The sequence below is a fragment of the Parasteatoda tepidariorum genome, chromosome 3 (genome assembly GCF_043381705.1).
Source record: "Parasteatoda tepidariorum isolate YZ-2023 chromosome 3, CAS_Ptep_4.0, whole genome shotgun sequence".
Taxonomy (NCBI): Eukaryota; Metazoa; Arthropoda; class Arachnida; order Araneae; family Theridiidae; genus Parasteatoda; species Parasteatoda tepidariorum.
The window spans coordinates 74457682-74482388 of record NC_092206.1 but is presented as its reverse complement, the minus strand read 5'-3'; the positions used below and the strand labels follow the sequence as shown (position 1 = coordinate 74482388).

General features: G+C 26.7%; 1 protein-coding gene across 2 annotated transcripts in view; it reads left to right on the top strand.

The window, feature by feature from the left end:
* The first annotated feature begins 3892 nt into the window (after positions 1-3892).
* Positions 3893-24707, top strand: part of LOC107446124 (uncharacterized) — a 52750-nt gene continuing 31935 nt past the window's right edge. The window contains exons 1-2 of one of the 2 annotated variants that reach the window (XM_043039094.2): positions 3893-4216; positions 18419-18504. In XM_043039094.2, coding sequence (XP_042895028.1) covers positions 18450-18504 — 55 coding nt within the window. In that variant the 5' untranslated portion in view covers positions 3893-4216; positions 18419-18449. The remainder of the gene's footprint in view (positions 4217-18418; positions 18505-24707) is intronic. The other variant, XM_071178846.1, reaches the window with a different exon arrangement.

Genomic DNA, 24707 nt, shown 5'->3' with positions numbered 1-24707 from the left:
GACTATACCATGTACCCAGCTTCAAGTAACTAAGTGGGTTCATTAGGTGGGCCTAGTTGGTGTGATAAGACTCTGGTTGTTTAACCATATTAGATAAAAGCAGTTAATAAACGTTTCTTCTCGCAATTAACACTTCGAAAACCATCTTATTTATGGTTATTTGACTGCTTTGCTTGAATATGGAAAAAAGTAAATTTTAAAAAAAAATAGTTATTTAACCAATTTTTCGGAGAAATTTTTAACAGTGTACTTCATACTAAGCTTCATAAGGATAATTGTAATTAAATTGGATTCTTATCATAGGACTGTTCCTTAATGTGTCTTTCTAATTATATATTTCGTGTTCTTTTATGTATTGATTACATTTAGAGTAACATAACATAAATTAAGATTTAAACGAAAAGTTAAGTAGTACTTATTTAATTGCAGAATGGTATTTCTCCTTCATTCTAATTCACTATCTTCAACATCATTCTAGTAAGTGTGAAAGATGAGTTAAAAGGTCAAGACCACCAGTCATACTTAAATTGATTCAAGTAGTTACTGTCAATTCAATTAACGCGTTAAAAAAATAACTTAAAAGTGCCCTTGAAAATAAATGTAAAATAAATGTTCAAAGGTTGAACTTATATCTTATGGGCATTAAATTAAATAAGTTATAAATAATAAAATCCAACTTCATGATTATCGAATATTAGTTTCATATTTTTCAGGGTTTATTTTAGTTTCATTTAAAGATTTATCAAAAAACAATAATACATTAATAAACATTAATAAACATATTTCTGTGACATGGAATACTCAAATTGCACGATATTTTGCAATGAAAAAAAATTTTCAATTATGTTTTTGTTCCTACTATCTAGATCATTGTAATAAATGCTAATTTTGATTCAAATTCTCAAGTTTTGTAATTTTTAAACATTATATTAATTCTTGATAATATTTTTTTTTAAAAATACTCTATTACGCACTCAAATTTACAACTTGGTCAACAAACAAAATACTGCTGAAATATCATTAGAATTTAATAATCACAAGATGCTTAATTATAAAACGAGAGAAAACAAAAGAAAGTACTTCAGAAATAACAAAAAAATCATTTAATTTAAGAAGAATATGTTAGTTATTTTTTATCAATATGTATCCATTGTTGTAACATGAAAAAAGAAACTTATTTTAATAATTACTGAATGTTAGAATTGTTGTTTCTACTTAAAATTTAAATTTTTTTTGAACTACAATATAAAAATCATTTATCTTGAACAAAGCTGTTTTTTTAGGTGTAGTAATAAAAAAAAACTTTTGCTTAGTGAAGGAAAAAAAATTGGTCTTAGTAACATTTTGAAATGCAATGTTTTTATCAAAAATTCACTTTTTTTAAATGCTTATCCAAACTTGTACAATATTATCCATAAATCTTGTATAAACATGAAAAACGAATTAATGACAGGTTTTCTGGAGCATAATTTTTCAATTATGCACCAGATTAATAATTTTTCAATTTAACTTGCAACCTTAGACACATCTCAAGGCTAAAAAAAAAGTTTTTTTCAAGAAGCAAGGTTGATCTGAAACTATCTCCGATTGTGTTACGTTGAGAGAAAAATCATGAATGGTGAAAACCTCCTACGGTAAGCCCGACATCAAAGGAACTTTCCCCCACAACCTGTTAACAGCAGCAAATATTTAGTTTTCTTTGTGGTAGGCAGAAAAAGAATACTAGCATAAACTACTAAATTTTATATGTGTTTCGTTTAAATAATGGAACTCTGTGAAAGTTCGGATAGTTTTAGCTAATTTAAAATATTCTTTTATTATCTAAAACGCTACATAAAAACAATTCATTAATAAAAAAGTTTATTTAGTTTCGAAAGCTATATTTCTTTATTATTTAAATAAAAGTACATGGATAAAAGCATTGATTTCGATTTGTGAAAAAATTAATAAGCCCTTAGTATCGATTTCAAATTGTGTCCTAAATTATGTAGAAAAATTTTGCTTTATTATTCGAAAATAATGTAAGTATACTAAAAGGGGCTTGCATTAGTCAGTGCAATCTTAAAATAATACTATAGGCTTTTTTTGTAATTGTACTTGCTCAATTGTTCTTTTTGTATATTTTATGCAGTGTCATTATTTCTTTTGAGTGTGAAGCCTTTTTAAAAAGTAATTTAATTATTATTTTTTTGAACTATAGTTTTAATTGTACAACTAGATATTGAAAAACCACAAATTTTAATTTAATCGTTGCATTGCGTTTAAACAGCAATATAAGTGTAACTCATGTTCAAGCCATGGTTATCTTACAATTATATTGAAAATCAGAAAAGAAATATATTTTTGTTAATATAACAGCAATTATTATATATTGAATAAATAATGAAAAATAGCGTAAAATGTTTATTGTCTTGCGAAAGAAAAATAAATAAAAATAATAAGAATTGCGAAAAGATTTTCCAATTAAATTATTTTTGAATGATACAAAAAATCACACAAAATAAAAAGAGTTCATTGAAAAAGAAGAAAATTCTCCATTGCATTTTTTTTTTTTTAGAATTATTTTGCCTCGAAAAAACGTATCTTTTATAATGAAATTTCAAAAAAAAATCTTAAGTTCGAAATATTGCAATAATTTTCCGTGCATAATATTTTTATTTTGCCATTTACTTCCAAAGAAACTAAGTATAGAAAATAAAAGCAAAAACTTAAGTTATTTGCCCAAAGATTGCTTCAACCAAGATATTTATCTAAAGTTGCACAAATTTATTTGAAGTGAAAGGAATTTTTTCCCTAACTACGGTTCAAAATTTCATTTTAAGTATGGAAAACCACGAGATCCATATCAGTTTTCTTAGTAACTGAATCCACATCATTTCTCCTTAAACTTGTACTCTCAACAAATTTATAATGACCTTTACAATACAGCTATTTCTGCGTAAATCCCAAGATTCCAAACGTCAGCATGTCTGCAGGTTGAGTTAAGATGAGTAATAAAGGCGGAAATTAAAAAAATAATGTTCTTTAAAGGAGAAAAGTTAATTAAATGTCAAACTATCGCCCAAACAAATTTCGTTACATAAATATGAATTAATTATTCTCCAGTGGAATTAATTCTTTACGCAGAACTGAATTTTTAACGAATTTGTTTTTGTTTTGTTTTTTTTCATTCTTATCTTAATGACAAAACTTTAGTTTAAATGCGAAAAAATACTAGATCCTAATCAGTTTCCAGTGTAATTGAATTTACTGCACTACTCTTTACAATTAGACTCATAATGAATTCGTAATTAACGACACCTTATTCTGCGTAAATCCCGAGATTCCAAACGCGGGTATGCCTTAAGATATATTTATGAAGATGAGTTATAAGGGAAATTAAAAAAGTATTTTTCATTAAAAGAAGAAAGTTTTATTTTTAAACTTTAGACCATCTTTCCAACTAATATCATTACTTAAATATGCATCAATTAATCTGTCTCGAATTTTCATTTCTCAATCTAGTTAAAAAAAATAATTCAATTTAAATTTGAAAAATCATTAGCTTTTTATCAGTTTTCATTGTAATTGAGACCATTAAAGTAATCTTGCAGTTACACATCAAACTTTTTTCTTTCTGAATAAACGTCACCGTGTAGCTATTTCTGTGGAAATCCCAAGATTCGGAACGCGTGCACAGCTACAGGTAGATTCATGAAGACGAGTAAACAACAATTAGAATTTCCTTTGCACAATAATCCACGAAATATTGCCACCAATGAACCCATAAGCAACCGTTAAGATCTGTGACGTCAAAAAATACCCATGACATCACCCGATGCGAACCCAACCAATTTCTTTTCCCCATTTCTAGGCTTTATATAAAAGCCTGGTGGTACTTCAGACCGTTTTCACTTTCTTGTGGCGGATCTTCGAGTGTAAAAGTGCATGTGGTGTTGTTTTAAGTTCGAATAAAAGGATATAAAATAAATAAAGAAAGAAAATAAAGGTGAACATTTTAAGTGGGTTGAAGATTGTGACGTGAAAAGGTAAACCGGCCTATCAAATGTGAGAATAGACAGCCGGTCGGACAGGTCATAAGAGAGAATTACTTTCTACAGAAGCTAAGGAGTTCTTTTGATTTCTACTAAAGGACCTAGTGAGAGTGGAACTTCCGTGAAGCCATTAGTATTTGGGGAACTCCTTCAAACGAGACAAGTACTCAAGATCCAAACAGGTAAGTCTGGACTCTCTCTTTCTTCATCATCTTCCTTTTTCACTCTCACTTTTCAGCATCCGCTTTCTCCTCATCTCCGGAGAGTGGAGAAAGTGAAGTGATTTTAACGGAAGATAAATTCGCGTTTTTGTTCTCTTCTTTCTTCTACTTCATAGAGTATTTTCTAAAATATCTCAAAAAATTTATTTTATGTAAACAAATAAAGAAAAGAGTATTTATTTCATTGAATGAATTTTTAATTTCTTTTTTTTAAACTAAACATTTTTTTTATTTTTTAATTAAAAAACATTAATAATTGTAGTAAGTTTCCCGTACATCAAAACGCTTCTTTAAAAAATTCAGTTCAAAGTTGAACCATAATATCTTGTACATTTGATACAGACTAAACTGACATTAAGACGTAAACTGTATCATGTGATCTCTCAAATTGAACCATTATCGCGAAATCAAGTTCAGAAAATGATAATCCGATACAACTTAGTATTATGTTAAAATTTCAGTAAAATTGAGTGATTTTGAACGTTTATTGAATACACTACACATGCATCGAAATAATGATGCATAAAAAATAGTCATACAACTGCTAAAATACAATGCTAAACTGTAAATACACATTTTTCCTTTGTTTCAATTGAGCGATATTAAAATCTAGTTCAGAAAAAGATAATGGATACAGCTTAGTATTATATAAAAGCTACAGTACAATTGAGAGATATTGAACGCTTATTCAATACACTACACAATTATGGAAGTAATGGCATATAAAAATTGTCATACAACAGTTAAAATACAATAATAAACTGTAAATACATTTTTCTTATTTGTTTTTATTTACGAACTCAACGTTCAAATATTGGTCTCATATTTATAGTTATAATTTAAACTAAGTATTGCAATTTTGTGTTTATTACGTGTTTGTTCTCTTAAGTGATATTTTAATTTTAGAAAATATCTATTGTATTATTTTTCATCCAAATGTAAGAATTATTATCAATTACACGAGCATAATAATATACACGTTCATAACGAATATTTCTTCGCGCCTTAGATTTATTTTAATAATGAAATAAATTCTTCACTATTTGATTCATTTCGAGATTCTTATACTTGAGAAAAACTATAATTCAAAAAATATTCTAATTTTAAAGTGTCATTTTTATTGTTAATATTAATCTCATTAAAATTTCAATCAAATTTCATGTGAAATTTATTAGGAATGAATGCACTCATACATTTGATATGTGAGTATTCATATATGATAATTAACATTTATTAACTTACTATCAGTAAACACAGTTAAAATTTTATTGTTTATAAGAATTTATAAATGTTAGCATCATCTATAAGTACAGAATTCGTTGATCTTATTAATTATCGGCAGAAAATAGTTGTTTTTATTTTTCATATTTAGTCAATAATTTTCTAACTGTTGTTTACCAAAGTTATAAATAAGCACTGTACTTTAAAATATTATGAATTTTCAAAAATTAGTTTAATTTTTTGCTTGCAGTGTTAGTTTAAAGAGTAACATTTTACTATTAAAAATTGAATTCGCTCTACAATAAGTAATTTGAAGAAACTATTTATTCAAACAATTACCTCTAGTTCCTTTGAAAAGTGCATTTTCCTTATTTTAATTATTAGTAAGAATGTGAATAAATGTATTTGTGATAATGCTGCACTATTTGGAACTTGTTACATTTACGCTAACATATTGTTCTTATGTTCGTAACTATGTGCAAAAAAATAATTTCCCTACTTCCAAAGATTAAAAATTCATGCATCCTTGAATTCATATCAGTATTATACTAAGTTTATTTATTTGGTTCCTTAAAAACATTGAGAAATCAGCAAGTTAGGTTTTAAATTAAAAGTTTTCAGAACCATGCAAAATCTGTATGAAGCAATTATTTAAGAATTAATACATCTATCTATTTTTTATTTATTTCCTAAATTTTATTAAAATGAAATCAGAAATAGTTGAATTAATTACTAACAAGAAACATGGTCAGTTTATTTAATCGCGATATTCTATGAATATTCCAACACTCTAAAAAATAATGTGCTTTTATCTATAATAAAGTGTTCTGATCTACAATTATTTTTTTATTGTTCAAAAAATTAATCCAAAATAATTATAGCATCTGTTAATAGAAGACAGAAAAATAATTTTAAGAATAGTTTTGATCAAATGCTTTTTGCCATTAATTTTCTTATAATTTTTTTTTATTATGCTTATATAAAAATACTACTTCACACCTAAAATTATTTTACTTAATACATGTATAGTTATCAAAAAAACCTAAGTGCAAATGGTTATTTTAAACTTTAAAATTTCAAAATAAGAAATAATAATATTATGTAACATTTTTTAGCAAAAATTTTTTTAGCAATAAGCTCTTTTATACCTCTCATTCAAAAAAAACTTTATTCTATCCAAAAAAAAACTTTATTTAAAAAAAAAAACATTTATTTTATTCTAATCGAAAGGGCAAAAGTTTTAATTTCTAATAACATCTTAATTTGTACGCCATTAAGAATTTTAACTGTCTCTTAAAATTCAATTCTTTAAAATAAAATAATTTAATTTATAGGCTCTCCCATTAATACATAATACAAATTTTAAAATAATAAAAATTATTTTTGAGACGTATTTATATTTCGTTTCAATCACCTCATCCAAATATTAGCTTTCAGAAAGCTTACATTCACTGCTTGAAGCTATCTTTTTTATAAAAAAAAATATTAATAAAAATTATCTTTATGTATATATTCATTATAGTGATGACTGAATCCATTTTGTCTAAATCGCCTTTCATAAAACATAAATGATTAATACCTGATTTTCTTTCCGATCCGAAAAGATTAATAAATATGTCCGAAGGGAATAATAAAAAATATTAACTTCACTAATATGATTGGAAAGAGAAAAAAAAAACTTCGTTGCAAAAGGAGCTGGAAAAAAAACATATTATTAATCAGTTTCTTCGTAGTACAAACTTGATCAACGAATCTTAAATCAGCTTTGTTTTGATTAAGCCTTTCATTCTAACTGGAACCGCACATCAAATACTAGTCATTAAACTTCTTCCCGAGGCTAATTTAACTGCTAACCTATTTGTTAAAATGTAATTAGCATCACAAAAGTGTTGCGGTACAAAATGCTTATTTTTATTTTTTATATTTTCAATAAAATGACGCTAAGGGTTTGTTTTCATTTAAATATGATCACCTCACAAGAAAGCAATATAAATTTTGTCATAAATAATTGACTGAAACATTTAACCGTGTGATCAATGTATTGAAAATTAAGACATACTCTTCATGTTTTAAAACAAAAATTACGTATTTCACAATGCAATTGTTCAAAAAATAATCAGTTTTATATTATATTACATGCAAATTGTTTATAATTTTGAAATTCTTCGTATTTTCTATTGTATAAATAATAATAAATAATAGGCATTTTGCATTAACAATTTAACCTTGCTATTCCTACAAACTTGTAATATTTAGGTTACTATAACCCGAAAGTTAAATTTTTAGTACAGTGGGTTATTTTCTTTGCTTTTAGAATAATACTCTAAGTACAGATAAATTAGGTTTGTCTTATAATAAATCATTTAAAATGTGTACAAAGATATAGTACAAAGAGCTTAAACTTAATTATTTCCAAATTTTTTACGACTTCTACAATTGAAGAAAATGAAAAAAAAATTTCTAAAAAGGAATTTTTAATTTTTTTTTCTGCAGTTGATTTTTTGTGATTTCAAAACGTAATTGAGAATAAAACTGACTTATTCAAGAGTATTAAAGCGAAGACCCTAACTAAAAATTATTAGACTACTAGAAATTCAAATCGAAAAACTAAATTGAATTAATGGTTTAAGAAAATTTAAATTATATATATATCTTTTTCTTGTTTAGAATAAAACAGTTATCATGCTTAAATTTGGATCCTTATTTTTCAAAAAGGCAAACATTTTTGATGCTTCCAATGATGCATATATAAATAGATTCCCCTCATTTTATCCATCACAATTTTAAATTTACTTAATCCATTGTTATCCTCTGATCACATAAATAACTTCACACATCAGCTATAATATATATTTCCTGAAAACTACGTAAATATGTAGTTTTCTAGGGTGGGATGCAACTACATCAATGAAAGAAAATTCCGCCCAAAGCTAAGTTTGTTCCTCATCTGCTATAACTACTTCCTAAATCATTCTATACCTAGTGATCTTTTTTCATCTCATGATAATTTATTCGTAAGTTAACCATTAAAGGTCATTTGACCCTTTCAATGAAAAGGGTTACGGCGAAATTTGTGTGAAAAAATGTAAGATTCACTTCCTGGCATGGTTATCCGATTCCCTCGGTTATTGTATTTACACTCATTCACTTTTTACTCTTCTTCCTATTTTGTGGATTTTTTTTTTTATATTTTTATCTTTATCTCTAAGAATTAATCGATGTAAATTAGTGACTTTTTTTAAATTTTTAACTTTGTAGTACGAACATTATTTTTTTCTATTTTTTGAATTTAATGTCAATAAATGTTTTTTTTTAAAAAAATTCCTTACAATTTTAATGCTCATATTTATTACCAAAAATTATTGTTATAATTATTATAACAATGTAATCATAAAATCAATTCACTTTACTTAGTCAATATTGATATATAAGAGGAAAAAAACACATTGAAGCATTAAATCATCAAGTCAAACTGGAAAAGCGCACAAGGCAGCTGAAACCTAATTTCTTTTATATAAAATAGAAATAAGACATAAATAAAATCTGAATAATTTAAAAAGAAAATATAAATTTGTGTTTGCAGCACACATTTATATTTTCTTTTTATTTTAATTATTTAGATTTTATTTATGTCTTATTTCTATTTTCTTATAACAATGTTAAATTTTTATATTAGCTGTTATTTTTAGTTTTATTGCATAAACTTTATTGGTTTTCTAAATTTCAAAATAACTAAAAGTATTCTAAATTAGATGACGATGAATGTATTCTATAAGGAATATTTTCTAACTTTTTATTACTAATATTTACTACTGACAATTATTATTTTTTAAATTTAACAATTTAGAATGGTTTAATATATAAACAATATTAAATAATTTCACTTCAAATTTAGCTATAATCATATCAAATAAATTTTTTAACTCTAAAAATATTCAAGGTAAATTTAAGTTCAATTGTTGATTTGCCATTTGGCTTGACTTTAAATTTGTATATTAACATGTAAGCTGAAATTCACTTCAAAATATTTTTTGTTCATTAACTTTTCTCTGGTTTAATTATGCAAAATAATAATTAAAAATTTCGACACTGAAATAGCTAAAACAATTGAGCTGAACTTAAACTATAAATTAAAAATCGATACACTTTTTTTTTTAATTCGAATTATAATTCACACCTAAGTAAAACCATTTTTTAAATTTCTATTAACTCAGAATTAGCATGAAGTTTTCTATCTATACTACATTTTCATCATAGCATTTTAAAAACCAAAAATCAATTATTTTCCTGAATGTGTTTATTAAACTAAATATTTCATAATGTAGCAAAGATCATAAAAATTTGTTTCCAACAGATATTTATATTTAATTAATTTATAACTACATATGGAATATTACTTGATTAAAAAACTTCATTAGCTTCATAGTTATGAATATGGAAACTAAAGTTGACATGTTTTAAGCTCTCAAAAGTAGGTGCCTATTCTCAAGAATTGTCAAACACGAACTGGCAAATTTCTCGCTTGGCAAGTCTTGAGAATTGGAACCTATTTTTAAGAGCTTGAAACATGTAGGATTTTATTTCTATCTGCATATTGTTTAAGCCAATGAAGTTTTTTAATCTGCGTTTTTTAATCTGAAGTTTTTTAATGAGTAATATCTTACAGCTTCAATTTCTTAGGATTATTTATTAAGTAAGGCACAATTAAATATTTTATCGTACATTTTTTTGTGTGTGAAAAATCTTGCCTAATAAACTAAAAGTAGCAATTTAGCCGTAAACAACGAAATCGTCTCCATAATATTGTTAGAAAAGGAAAAATTAGAATGATTTTATATAAGAATTCTTAAGACAAGAGAATTTGTAAGACTATGTATGTTTTTTTTATTTATTTTAATATACCTATCGTACTTTCAAAAGCAAAATTATGCATATTTTCGGAAGCATTTTTTATACCAGAATTTATTAATCATTTTTATGCTAAAAGAAAAAATATCAAATGTGTTAATAAAATGGCATTTAAAACAGAAGTAATTTGAATTTGTAAAATGTTATGTAAGCTGCTTCAATCGCAGCAATAACATTTATTATGTCATCACTTGCTGCAGACAAACCATCAGTGGTTTTGAGGAAAAAAAACTGACTGGGAACAAATTATGCGAAACGAGTTATAACTTTCAATATACTTCCAATAGTTTATGAATGCAATCATTAATCATAATGTCGGAATTCTCAATCAGCCGTTCGAATTGACCCTTCGATTCGTGAAAGTAAAAAGGTATTCAAAATTCTAAAAAATCGATTGATGTTAGGGTACGCGATGGGAATATGTAATTCCTCACGGAGTCATTGTGTTACGCGGTTTTTTGTCTTTTTTATTTTTGTCCCATTAACCCTTTACGACGATTACATTATTTTTATATGGCATTTATTTTTTGTCTCCAGCAACGCTTGTGGGTAGTCCTATTCTTGGAATGACGTCATTATAGTCAATCGTCCTACACGTGAAGCAATACACGAAATCCTTTTCACTTTATGTCAGTGTGCTAAACAGTAATGATTGGGTGTTTTACTTTTTTTATCACGTGACTCTTTTTATTTTTTTAATCTTAAAGGAAATACTATTGCGTGTTTTTCTACTAAAATGGTTCTTGACTTATGTGCGATACTCACGGATAAAATAATATTTCTTTTATACTTTCAGCATTACTATTTCATAATCAGTCATCATTGCTTTGGAATTAGCAATAATTGTTAAACATTTAAAATTAAATTTAATAGAATTTTAACATAAATATAAAACTTACATAACATAAATATAAATGTGCCAACAATCATAAATACTCAGAAAAAAAATAAAACGCCATTTCTTGTAACTTGCAAATAAATAAGTTTAATTGGGTTAATTTTTGGTTTGCTTCATTAGTTCGACAGACACAGCGAAATACACAAAACAAGGAAAATAACATTAAGGAGTCCAAACTTTCAACTGCTCTCCTGACCAAACTAATAAGGTCATATTTTCCTCAGGGCATAGAGCGTTCGCTTTCCAGTGAGGTGAACTGGGTTCGAATCCCAGCGATGGCTGGTTGAAACGAATTCCGTAACCGGCTCGCACTGACCACAGTGCTGACGTAAAATATCCTCAGTGGCAGATGGATCATGGGTTAGAGTCCCGTTGCCATCAGGATAACTGTGGGAAGTTTTCGTGGCATATTAACAAAATGCATTAAAAATAATTACAGATTTTTTAAAAATCACGCAGTAATTTTTGAAGATTCCTTAAGCCGCATTTCATTATTATTAGCAATCCTTTCTCGCGAACATTTGACGAAATTGTTTCATCGCATGCATGCCATCTTGGTACATTCTGAAAATTTTTCAACATTTTTATCTGATTTTAAAATCGTACTATTCACAGGATGGTACATAGTTTATTGCACTCTCTTGTCAAGCAGGTTTCTTAATTTAATTTCCTAACAAATATTAAGTTACTCAGTCACTCACGACATTTTTTACTTAGTATAGTATTTCTTAATCAACTGCGTAAACCAATGAGTTGCTTTTGACGAAATATCACAAATAACTGAAGATAATAATTTCATGTCTACTTTTACATCATTTTTTTTATAACCGTCTTTGAACAGTCGACCCAATTTTATGGGTTTACGACTACTAATGTTCAACTCCGTATCCTTGTAATTTTGAACCCAATCCAGAAGACAAGGGAACTCCTGGATCGAGTATTGAGAAAAATTTGCCTTCGTGGAGGACTTTTTGATGGAGCTAACCCGCATTTGTGTTACATGGAGAGGAAGACCACGAGAACCTCCCACGGTTAGCCTGACGGCAAGGGGACTCTAACCCATGATCCGTCTACCACTGAGGATATTTCATGTCAGCATTGTGGTCGGTGCAAGCCAGATGCGGAATTCGTATCGACTGGGATTCGAACCCGGTTCGCTTTATTGGAAGGCGAATGCTCTATCCCCTGAGCCACCACAACTTTCATGTCTACTTGGGCTTTTCCAACGCTAGCAACATTTTTACCTTTTCCGTAGTAAGGCCATACAGTTGGCTCAATATGAGTCCTATAACAATATGCGCCGAGGGACTAACATTGGGATGTCTACATTTCGCAATATTGGTCCAAGAATGGTCTATATAGGGTCTATATTCAGTAAATAATAAAAATATGGAGTAAATCTGATAATTCTATATAGGGCAGATATTTGTTGTAAAGTGGCAGTAAAATATCAGATGAATTGAACTTTTCCACATATAGGGCCAATATTGGAAAAATAACGACCTATTGAACCCTTATTGAGCGAAAATTCATCAATATTGGTCCAATGATGGTCCAAGTTACTTTGCTGCTAGATATGGTTCAGTTTCGTCAAAAACGAGAGAAAAAAATTTCAATTTTGAATTTCCATTCAATACTGAGTATTAAATAAAAAAATAAGAAGGAGCTACCATTTAGTATAAATAACGGAAAAGTTGCACCTCTTTTCTCTGGAAATAAACACCTAAATGCGTCACAATATTTACACAGACTGTTTCGTATTTTACTGCCATTTTAAGGAAGGGCTTGTTTTAAATGCAGTCTTAGTGGGCGATCAAGGTTACTTACCGCTATCCGGACTTGAGAAGGTGGTTCACTGACGCAAGATGTTGAACCTTTTTATTTTTTCTTCTTAAGGCCTTCAATGGTGACAGTACATGTCGCGCTTTTTAGTCAATTATTTTTATTTGCATTAAAGAAGAACATAAGAACAACGTCTTAAAATTCTTCGAATTTCGATAAAATTTTGTTCGGCGAATTTATCTGGTGTTTTACAGTTTGTTTTTTAAAAAGTTTTGCGAAAATCCTTTTTCCTGTTTTTATCAGAAAAGAATTATGATTTTAACAAAATATATGCGATTAAAATGTTTTGAAAATCACTTTAGGAGCTTTAACGATTATATTTCAGTAAATTTTAAAATAACGGCATTCAGCGGATCAATACGTCATAAATAAAGTTAATTTTAATATTATGCCATAATGATTCTTGCCATAGAATATAACAAGAAGATAGGCCTTAAACTGGGTAAAACAGGGGGGGGGGATGTTTATAATTTTTAAAACTTAATACAATGCAATAATATTGGTAAACAAATGAAAATATTGCTTTTGTAAGCCCCAACAGCTTTTTAAAATAATATTTAACTACAAAGTACTGTATTGTATAAAATTCTAGTTTGTTGAAAACAGTAGTGAAATTTTATTGAAATTTTTTTTTAAATTTGTTTAAAATTATGTCTAAATATAAAAAGAAATAATACTTCTTATTATATTCACAAAATGCATAGTTATAATATTTACCTTACTACAAAGTTAATTCCTCACGCAATAAGCAAATTTAATACTTTTGGATCGCTCCTCGGGCAAAGTATAAAAGAAAATCGATTTTAATTTCGATAGTATTTTTTTAGCGTTTCTTACATTTATTTTATTAAATTAATCCTCGAAAATTGATGAATTTTATTTGTTAAAAGATTATATAAGTTTTATATTTTAAAAGTTAAAATTTTCCTCTTGTATTAATACATAATTTTTTCGATTTCTAGGTACGTAATCGTTATTAGATTATTTAATTTAAATTTATTCAATAAATATTTCTACAATGCTTATTATAGACTTTATAATGCAATTTCAGATACTTAATCAAAAAGAGTCCTGAATTCAAATAATTTAAAATACATTCGTATATCTATGGACTTTAATAGATAAGCAGTATTTTTAGAGTTTAATTGATATCTAAAATGTATACTTCAGTCCTAATATGTACTCACTTTTTATTATGTTAGAAAAAAAATAGAATTGATTATTGAAAAAATGTAATAAAACTCCTTTTCAAAAGCCCTCGTGGACCAAGTGTCACCTGTTTTGCATACTATCTAAAAAGCACTTAACTTATTCTTAGTATTTTTCTAGAAAACGTATTATTCATTAAATAAAACACTCCTCATTATTTAATTATAATATATATCAATATAATCGTATGCATTGGAGAGCGAAAAGAAGGGGGGGGAGGATGATTGAAGGAGCAAGACATGGCGCCATCGTGGGATGAAGGAGTTACTATAAATGAGCGCACACCCTTTGGAACATGAACAACGTGGGGAGAGCTGTGTTTTATATCTACCTCTTATTTTTAATTTCTTTTATGAAAGGTATATTCAACGTCAAGCTCATAGAGATTAGAAGAATCGTGTTTTTGACCTCCGCGGGGAAGAAATGTTCGATTGTTATTGATGATAATATTTTGATGACTGTTACTTACAGTATCTCCCTTAAGGGCACTTTTTACTTTTTTTTTCCTGACATGTTTTGCTTTCACGATTCTATTTTTTAAATTTGTTGCTCTACTTTTATTACCTGTCATATTGACGAGCGAAAGGGAAAGTTTAAACATGAATAGTAACTATTGTGTCAATAATGATATTAATAAGAACCAAAAAATGAATAATTGATCATTTGTGATAATTTTAACAGAATTAATTCGTGCACCTCATTGATTCGGCGTATCTTAGTGGATCTCAGCGATATGTAGTAAAATATTGACAATCCTTGAATGTTCAGATAACGATTTTTTTTAAATATATTCTCGCGATATATAAGAAATACCATGTATTATAATAAACATCAAGCATGCGATTGTTTTTGACAATGATGAAATTGCGGACACTATAAAACTAGTACTATCGATAGTAATAGCAATGATAAACACCGAATATGTTAATATCGTTGCTATTGTTGATAACAATGACTATCGAATTACAATATTATTATTATTATTGGGGAAATAAATAGTGAAAATATTGATAGTGATAAATAGAGATAGTGAAAATATTGTCCACAGTGCTAAAAATATCGATAATTCTTTGTGTTATGCTACGATATTAAAATTTTCATATCAGTCTATATAATAGCGTATGTTACATAACACATTTGAATATCAAGACTTGTTGTCGTTTTTTAATATTAAATTAAGGAAACACTATGCAGATAATTCATTTCATAAGAAATGCATTAGAAATATGATTATAACTCAGCATAATTTACGAACTATTTTTGTAGAAAACTACTTCTATTCAAGATGTTTCGTAACATCTTATTTTATATGAAAAATAAATTTTGAAACTGTAAGCTAAATAACGATTCCGAAATGTCAACACTTTAGGAGGTGGCCAAACGGAGAACAGTTGAAAAATTCTTTACTCGTAAAATAAATACAAAATTATTACAAAAACGTAAAGTATGTTTATGCTTTTTTCTAGAATTTCAATTTCCTATCAGGGAAATATAAGCTCTCTTATAAGTTAACGCTTGAAGAAGTACGCGTTAGTAGTAATAGTACAAAAAAAAGTCGAAATTGCATCACGGGTTTAAATTGCTATGCAAGGTCAAGTGTAGAACTCTATTAATGGACATTAAAGGGACACTCAAAACAGTAATAGTACTTTAAAACGTAATCAAATTCACAGCAAGTAATCCAATAATATGTCTTTTAGCGTTAAACCCTTTTTCTTTTCAGTTGCACTTTTTAAAAGTTTAACCTAATGTAAAGTTGATTGAATTATGAGAAATATAGTTGCACACAACTTGACATCTAACCTAGGTCGCGAAATTTTTTATGATACATGACTTAATTATCGCTAACATTTTACTCATTGTGAGTCAGGTAGGTAACATTTGGCAGGTGTAAACGCCTGCAATTTATAATTTAAGACATTTATGTTTCGTGGTTATTTTATAAGACGTTTTTACTGCAACCAGAAACTATCTGAATATGGAGAAACCTAACCGTCATAATAATATCATTGAATAAATAATAAATTAGCATAACAAGTCCCTTTTCAGATTGCAAAAGTCAAATAATTCCTTTTGTAATTCTTTTTCCGGGCCAATCAAAGTTGTTTTATAATTGGTCCGGAAGCTGCAATTTCATTCTTATCAAGCAATAAGATATTCTAACAAGCCTCTTTACTTTACTCAACAAAGTATTTTACATTTCTTTTTACCTTTCTAAATGAAAGGGTTAAAAATTACATGCTATTCAAGCATTTTTACGAAAAAGTTTTTCAAATTTACAAAAAATATATAAATTTCATAATTATATCATATTCTATCACTTTAATTAATTTGGGATGTATTTATTCAGAAAATTTTTAAAAAAGTTTAAAATTTCAAAAATTTTATGATTGTACTACTCTAATATATTTCATCACTTCGAATAATTTGGGATCTATGTTAGGAATAAGTTTTTTAAAAAAATATTTGAGATTACAAAAAAATTCGCAAATTTTATAATTGTAATTTTCTAATATATTTCATCACTTGAATAATTGCACTTCTATATCCTCAAGGACGAAATGATTTGAGGTCAGGTAACCACCCTGGTTTGATTCAAATTATTCTGGTCATGGTGAAAGCTCTTTCTACACATGTACTATTCACCAAATCCACAAAAGGTAAACAAATTCTCTTCTCTGGAAGAAATATAATTGATGAGGCCCATACAAAGGACTTCAATTGATCAGTTCTTCAGTGTAATCAAATCATGGTGATAGAATTAAAAAATGGATAAAAACTCGTTCTGAGAGCTGAAGCAACAAGCGGCAATAAACGAAAATTAATTTTAACCACAACTTTTTATTCTTCGAGGAAGTCCACCTGACATATTTAAGAGAAACAAAATCGTCCGATGACCCAAATTTTGGAACGATTTAAAAGGGCTTTCTTCGTAAGAGGAATGAATCCCCCGAAATTCGAGATGACCCTCCCTTCTAGAAATAATAAATGTCATCTAGATTTATTTCTTTTTAAATAGCGGCTTATCACTTTCGTTTTGATGACTTCGCTTAAAAAAGTTGATTGTTTCAATTCATTTAACGAAATTGTAACGGAGTTGCAATTAAGAAATATACATAACGTTTTTATTTATTAGATGAAAACGTTACACATTTCTGTCATATACGTGTTTATCTATGTTAGTAAGTAAAAAATATTAGTATTATTATTTACTTGCCTCTTAAAGCACCGTGTTATCTCTTAATTTCATGATTTCATTTACAAAATTAAATACTAACAAAATTAATACTAATTAAATACTAATTTACTAACTTAAGTGATTCTAGAAGAATAACAAGATATACGTTTTTGTAATAGTCTGGGCGTGTACTCTATTTAATATTGTAATTAAATGCATTAAAAAAAATATGTCGTAATATTTGAATTGCAACTTTTTCCTGCAATTTTATAAGCATTGGAATGCATTAAAAATTTTTGAATGTTGAAATACTTTCCAATATTTTATATCAAGTAACAAACATAACGTAATTACTTTTTTTCTATAATGCATCTTTGAATTTCGTGCATTAATGCAAATCTTCAGCCTTTGGAAAACTTTGAAAAAATATTAATTTCTTGGAAAATTAGTTAAAAAATTAATTAATTTGCTTTTGTGTTTATTAAAAAAAAACAATTTAACCATGAAGATTGAATTTTTGAAGATTTATTAAACATTTTTTGCACTAAATACATTTTTTTGAGACAAGGATTGTGAAGAATTCAGTTTATAAAACAATACAGCTTCTATTAAAGGCTGAAGGAAAACATAATACTTAAAAGAAACAATTGCTGGTATTGATTCTAATAATCAATTCAATTTTTCTTAACGTTTCAATTTTTTTTGTCTCGTATTATTTTACATTTTTTTTTGAATAATTAAAAATTGCTATGGTGATTTGTTTTAACACAAAATCAAAAAAACTGCTGGATGAATTCCTTTTTCTAGTGATTTATAATGTTATTTTATTCCACATGTATATGAGCAGAGTGAGTTTAAATCTTATAAAACTCTAATTGTTTTATTAAATAATTATTTATTATTTTAGGAAAAAACGACACGATCTCGAATAATTTACGATGAAGGAGGGTGGACCGTGGAGGATATGGACGATATATCTGCTTCTTGCTGCAGGTAAGTTCAAATCTTTAATTATTATTATTATTAGATTCTTTAAACAAACCAATATCTAAAAACTTATTTCTTTCATTACAAAGTGTGAAATTTTATTCATTGTAAAATATTTGTCATGCATTTTTTTTTTCAATTTTTTTATTTGACAATCTTAGTTTTATCATTTAAAAAATAATACCCAACACTAATGATATTAATAAGTTTTTCTAAATACTATGAAGTCTAAGTTCAGAAAAAAGATTAGGAAGAAAGGTTACTTTTAAAACTAATATTATATAAAAACTAAATACTGAGTCAAGTGCTTATAACTAAACTAAAAATAATAATAATCAATTATGAATTGAGACATTATTATTATTTATTAGAAGAGAATAAACTTATCACACGTATCATTCATTACTCATAAAAAAAAAATTCATTGATTACTGAAAAATGCATTTTTATTTTCCGTCTTGATCATCAACAGTTTATCACGGACATTATATCATTTACGGAAAATTTTTCTTTAAGAAAATTGCATTTTTTGAATAGTTGACATTAGAAAACTAATTCCGCTTACAAAATTCAACTTTCGGGAATATAATCTTTCTCATATCTATCAAATTATATCTTTGGTACATCTATATAGGAATACAATAATCGTACAGTTATAGATTACGTATTCAAAACTGTATGGTATATATTTCATACACAAATAAAAACTCAATTTTAATATTAACTTTTATTCTATTCGAAACAAATATAGCTAACAAGTTAAAATACCCTTTTAATATCACCATTTTTGTATCAACTTCTTAAAAAATAAATCTTTTTAAATAATTAACATTTTATACATCTTCACATTTGGGCAAACACGCATCATCTTTCATAAAATTATCCTCTACTTTATAATTCAATTACACATTGTTTAGGTATTCAAAATTATATAGTATAAATAATGACCTCAACAATTTCAAGAATAATTTCAATGTTCATCGAATTTTGTTATATCCTTATCTAGAATCTCCAATAAGTGTGAATGCTAAGATGCATCCTTTTAACATAATTAGGGATTTGTAAACAATCTCATCTTTTCCTTTCACTTATTTAAGAACAGCGATTTGCACGCTTGAGTGACTTTATCTAATAAAAAGCTTGTTTAAACAGCATTAATACACTGCAATACGTGCTTTATCACTATTATCTTTTGACAAGCAATTTCTATCCAGAGACAGCAAAAAAATTCACATAAAAAATTTATAATGGTTTTTCCCAACCATTTCTTCCCTTTTGTAGTTTCGCAGCGACTCAATTCTTATCGTGAATTCAACACTGCGGATAAAAATAATCCTTTTTATGGTAGGATAAAATTTTGTTAGCGATACGACAGTGCCACCAAATCGATTTAAGCTATCTAAATGGCTCTCATGATAATGCGTTTATCTCTTTACGAAAATATAATGACTGGTTTTTACGTTATGTAAAACGTTAATAGCAGCCCTCTATTAAAAGAGAAAATTGCAATAATACTATTATGCAGGATAGTATTTTTTTTTATTCGAAAAAATAGGAAATGTTACATTATGTGAAATTATTATGAAATTATTAAACTTATCCACGTGATTTTCATATTTTATTACATTTACAGTTGTAAGCTATTGGACTCAATGTTCTTTTCCCCGTCTTAATTTTTCTCTCACAATTCCCTTTAACATTAAGCTTTTGTGTCCAAAAAAAAATTGGAGAATGTATTTTATCTCTGGAGAATTTTATTTTATCAGCTGCTTACTTCTTGTTAAAAGTTTAAAAGGAAATGAAATTCATATCAGCTGTTTACTCTGAAATTCATAAATTCATTATTACATTAATTATCATTTTTTGGATTCAAGGTCTCAAAAAATGACTCGAGCATTTCTGTAACTGTAAAAGTAATTAAATAGAATAAATTTTGGTTTTAACGTAAATTTCTGCTTTTTACGAAATAATAACAAGAGTTTGAAAGGATTTGATGAGGGAAATAAGAAGTAGAAGGGATTCTGAATAAGACAGAAGAAATGTCCTAAACACATCAGGTCTCTTTAATTTGCCAACTCTAAAATGAAGAATCAGTTGTCGAAAATTAGTTACTGTACTTGTTCAGCTAGCATTTGCAAAACTTTCACACTGAATTGCTCTAGTTGTAAATTCAGTAATACGTAAAAAGAAGTATATGTGTCAGAATTATATAAGATTGCATTTCAATAGGTTTATAAAAATAATGGATTTAAAATGTATAACCATGTTCAAAACATTATCCACAATTAAATAAGAACCAGACGCACAGAAAATTGACTTCGTTAATTAGGTTCAATATCATTTTCCTACATTTACCTATCACTTGTAAAGTACTTTGACTGAGAATATGACCTCCAGTCCCAGGTTATACTAACCCCTTCACATTGTTTACTAACGCGCAAGTCCGCATTCTTTTCGCCACTTTAATTTAAAGAGACCTTATGTAGATATTGTTAATAAGAAAAAACATTGAACAATTCATAAAAAAAATATTTAATCAAATTACTTCCTTTTAATTAAGACTAATGGCTTTATTCTGTAATGGCGTAGATTCCCTTTTCCATCATGACGTCTTTATTCAATCATGATAAAGACTGACGTCTTTATAATGAGTTGAAATATTTAAGAATAAGCAAGATTGAGAAACAGTAAGGAATTACTTTTATTCGAATCATAATTAGAAATTTAAATCGGTTTACGATATTTGTTATGCATAATTCTTGGGAAATAAAAATTAAAATTTTTGGAAAATATTTGAAACTTAGCCCGTATGAACATACTCTGGAAAGAACATGTTTTAAATTTAATTTTACTTTAATTTAATTAAATTTAATTTTACTCTTTATATTTAAAAAAAATTTGACACCAAATGCATATAAAAAATTTCAAACTAAATTTTATTAGGAAAAAAAAATTTTATTTTAGACATCGCGGTTCATAGTCGACAAATCGTAGGGCCAACCAGAATCCAAAGGCCACATGTTTGTTATACTTTTAGTAAGACGTTAATAAACCTTATTCCAAAATATTAAAATGCAGCAATTTAACAAAAAAATAGGCATTTTTTAAATTCTTCCTGAATATAACCGTGTTTTTATGTCAAGTTATTTAAAAATACAGGAGTTGAAACATTTCCTTATAAACACTTCATTTAAGTGCTTAAAATTCTTTCGACTTTAAAAACAAACATCATCGTACTTTGTGCATTTTAATGAGCCTTGATAAATTAATAAACAGCGATTAAGTTGCACGTTTTCACGTCTTTTCTTTACAGTAGCTTGCTAGTTTTACCTATTTCAACAATCCCTCATAACTTTTAAGCTAACTACGATCGAGCTTCGCATATTAAAAGATTCATGCGTGGGAAAGGTGTTAGTTGCAGAGAACATTTCAGACGCAATTTAAAGGAAATTAACTATCAAGTTTTAACTATGTTAGTTCAACTGATACAGTGAGAAAGAACGAAACAGCTGTCGGTTGGAAATGAAGGAATGAAATGAATATAGGAAGTTGGATAGCTGATTAATTCATATCCCCAGAGGGTATTCAGATGATGAGGCAGAAATCATCTTGAGTTAATTCTTTTCTTTTTTTTATATTTATTTTATTTGACGTAACTAGACTAATGAAACGGGTTGGCTCTTGAAATAAATTGAATTTCACGCTAGAAATTGTTGATAAAAGCAATAAAATTTTTCGTTTAAAACTAAATTTTTACAGTATCTTTTATACTTATTGTATTTAAAGTTGAAATTCATGATGTATCGAAAACTTTTTCTTTTATTAACTTATAGACTAGCTAAATAGTATTGTGAAAGACAATAGTAAATAATTGAAAAATATTGTGCTTACTCATTTTTTTCCTGTAAAGTAAAAAAGTTTTAGATATAATTCACAGAAAAATTATTTGTCAAAACCTGTATATTTTCCTCTTTAATTTATTATTAATTTCAAATTTAATAATTTAAAATTGATCCAAAAGAAGAAAAAAATCTCAGTGAATTATTGAAGCTACAGTTCCGTTCTGTGTTACTTAATATAGCAAACGGCTATATGAATTCAAAAACTATACGCATATATGATTAAAAATATATAATATTTTTAATACATTAAAATAATCTTTAAGCTAATGAAAGAATAATATTTTTTGAAATTAATGGCACATACACAAGTTATATGGCACATACATAATTATTAATGGCACATACACAAGTTATATATCTATTTTTTAAGAAAACGATATGATATGGAATATTTCTGTAACAGAAGTAATTACAAAATGTTATTTTCATAAAAAATAACATTAAAAATTAACGTTAATTGTATATCAAATAATATATATTATTAATTATATTAATTTACAAAAATCTTAAGATATGTGTGGTATTAACGATTATAACATATAAAAATTAATATTATTATATATTAACATTATTGTATAATATAATTTTTAATTTCATCTTAAGAAGATTAGACGATTTAATATATTTTTATAACATATATAATTGCAAAATTTTATTTCATATACAAATATTAACACATTATAATAAATTAAACAAATTTTAAATATTTTTTCTTAAAAATTTTAAATGTTATAAATAAAATAAATATATCTTATTAAAACATAAATAATTTTAACCTTCTTACATTATAAATATATTAGTAATATAGCAAAACAATTTTAGAGTGGTATGGCAAAAAAAACTATCAATTATTATAACATAAATAATTTGAATAAATAATGAAATATTGTATCCATGAAAATAAATTTCTAGAAATAATTTTAACTTGTCATTCCTTAACTTATTTTTTTTTATTTTATAACATGAAATAATTATTATTGTTATGACATGAATAATTTTAACCTATATTTATTACGCAAATAATTGTAATATTCCATAATACCTGACCATTAATGTTGATTTAAAAGGTTTTGTTTGAACATATGACATATTTTGGATTGCAGATGCCCTTTTAACATATAACATATAATTAGTCATATTTTTGTAAGATAAATAATTTTAGTTCATTATTATTATTGTTTATATTATATTAATATATCATACCAGAAATAGTTTTGATATGTTATAATAACAAAAATGCTTTTCCTCAATTTTACAGCGTAAAAATAAAGTCCACGCATTAATATTACATAAAAATTTTAACGAGCTAACAGTATATATTATACTAAACAAAAAATTTAAGTGTAAATATTGCACGTATGTTAACTTCCGTCCTAAAATCATGTGATAATCACTAAATTCATAGCACATCAAACCATTAAAACACACTTAGTTTTAATATATAATGTAAAATTAATAAGGTTTTTATGAGATATATAATTTTTATCTTTTTTAATTATGTAAATAATTTTACATAGTTCTAATATTTTACTAAACCAAAAATGTTTTTACATAATAATCTAGCGTAAACACAATTTCAACATATTACAGAGTTAGCTGAAATGATTCATCCAGTTTTAAAGGACTGTTTGTTTATAATTATGCGAGTTATAGAGACGGGTGTTTCAACTTGGTATGCTCATTACAATAGCCAAGTTTCTGATGTCAAATGCTGTATATGTATGTCTTGATCACCCGGCACACACCGCAATAGTACACTATATTTTCATTATTCAATTCATATTTTCGATAGCTTGTTTCCGTCAATGATTGACACAGCAGCAATGATGCGTTTGTGCAGTGTTACTGGCATAGCATAACATAATATTTGTTCACAAACATTGTTCTTCATAGCATTGTGAGTACAAAAATATTGTCTTTTAATGTACAGTGCTCAAAAAAATCGTAGATTGAAAATTCGATTCCTCATGAACAATTCGACCAATTTTTCTCATAATTTGTATTTTGCCATGTAAAATTGCTTCCTTTAAAAATGATGTAAAAAATTATATACCATACAATGGAAAAATTTTTCGACTATTATTTGATAAAATGATAAAAAATAATAAATATTTACTAAAAGTTATTTTTTGCGTGGAATTATGTTTGACCAAACGAATCTTGTGATTGTGAGCAAAGTTTTCTTTTAATTCGCTTAAAAAGTTCTCGAGATATAGAGAGATACGCAAGAAATAAAATTAACATTAAGGGGTCCTCTCAGATTGCGGCTATCCCCTATATTTTGATAATAAAGAACCTAACTCAATC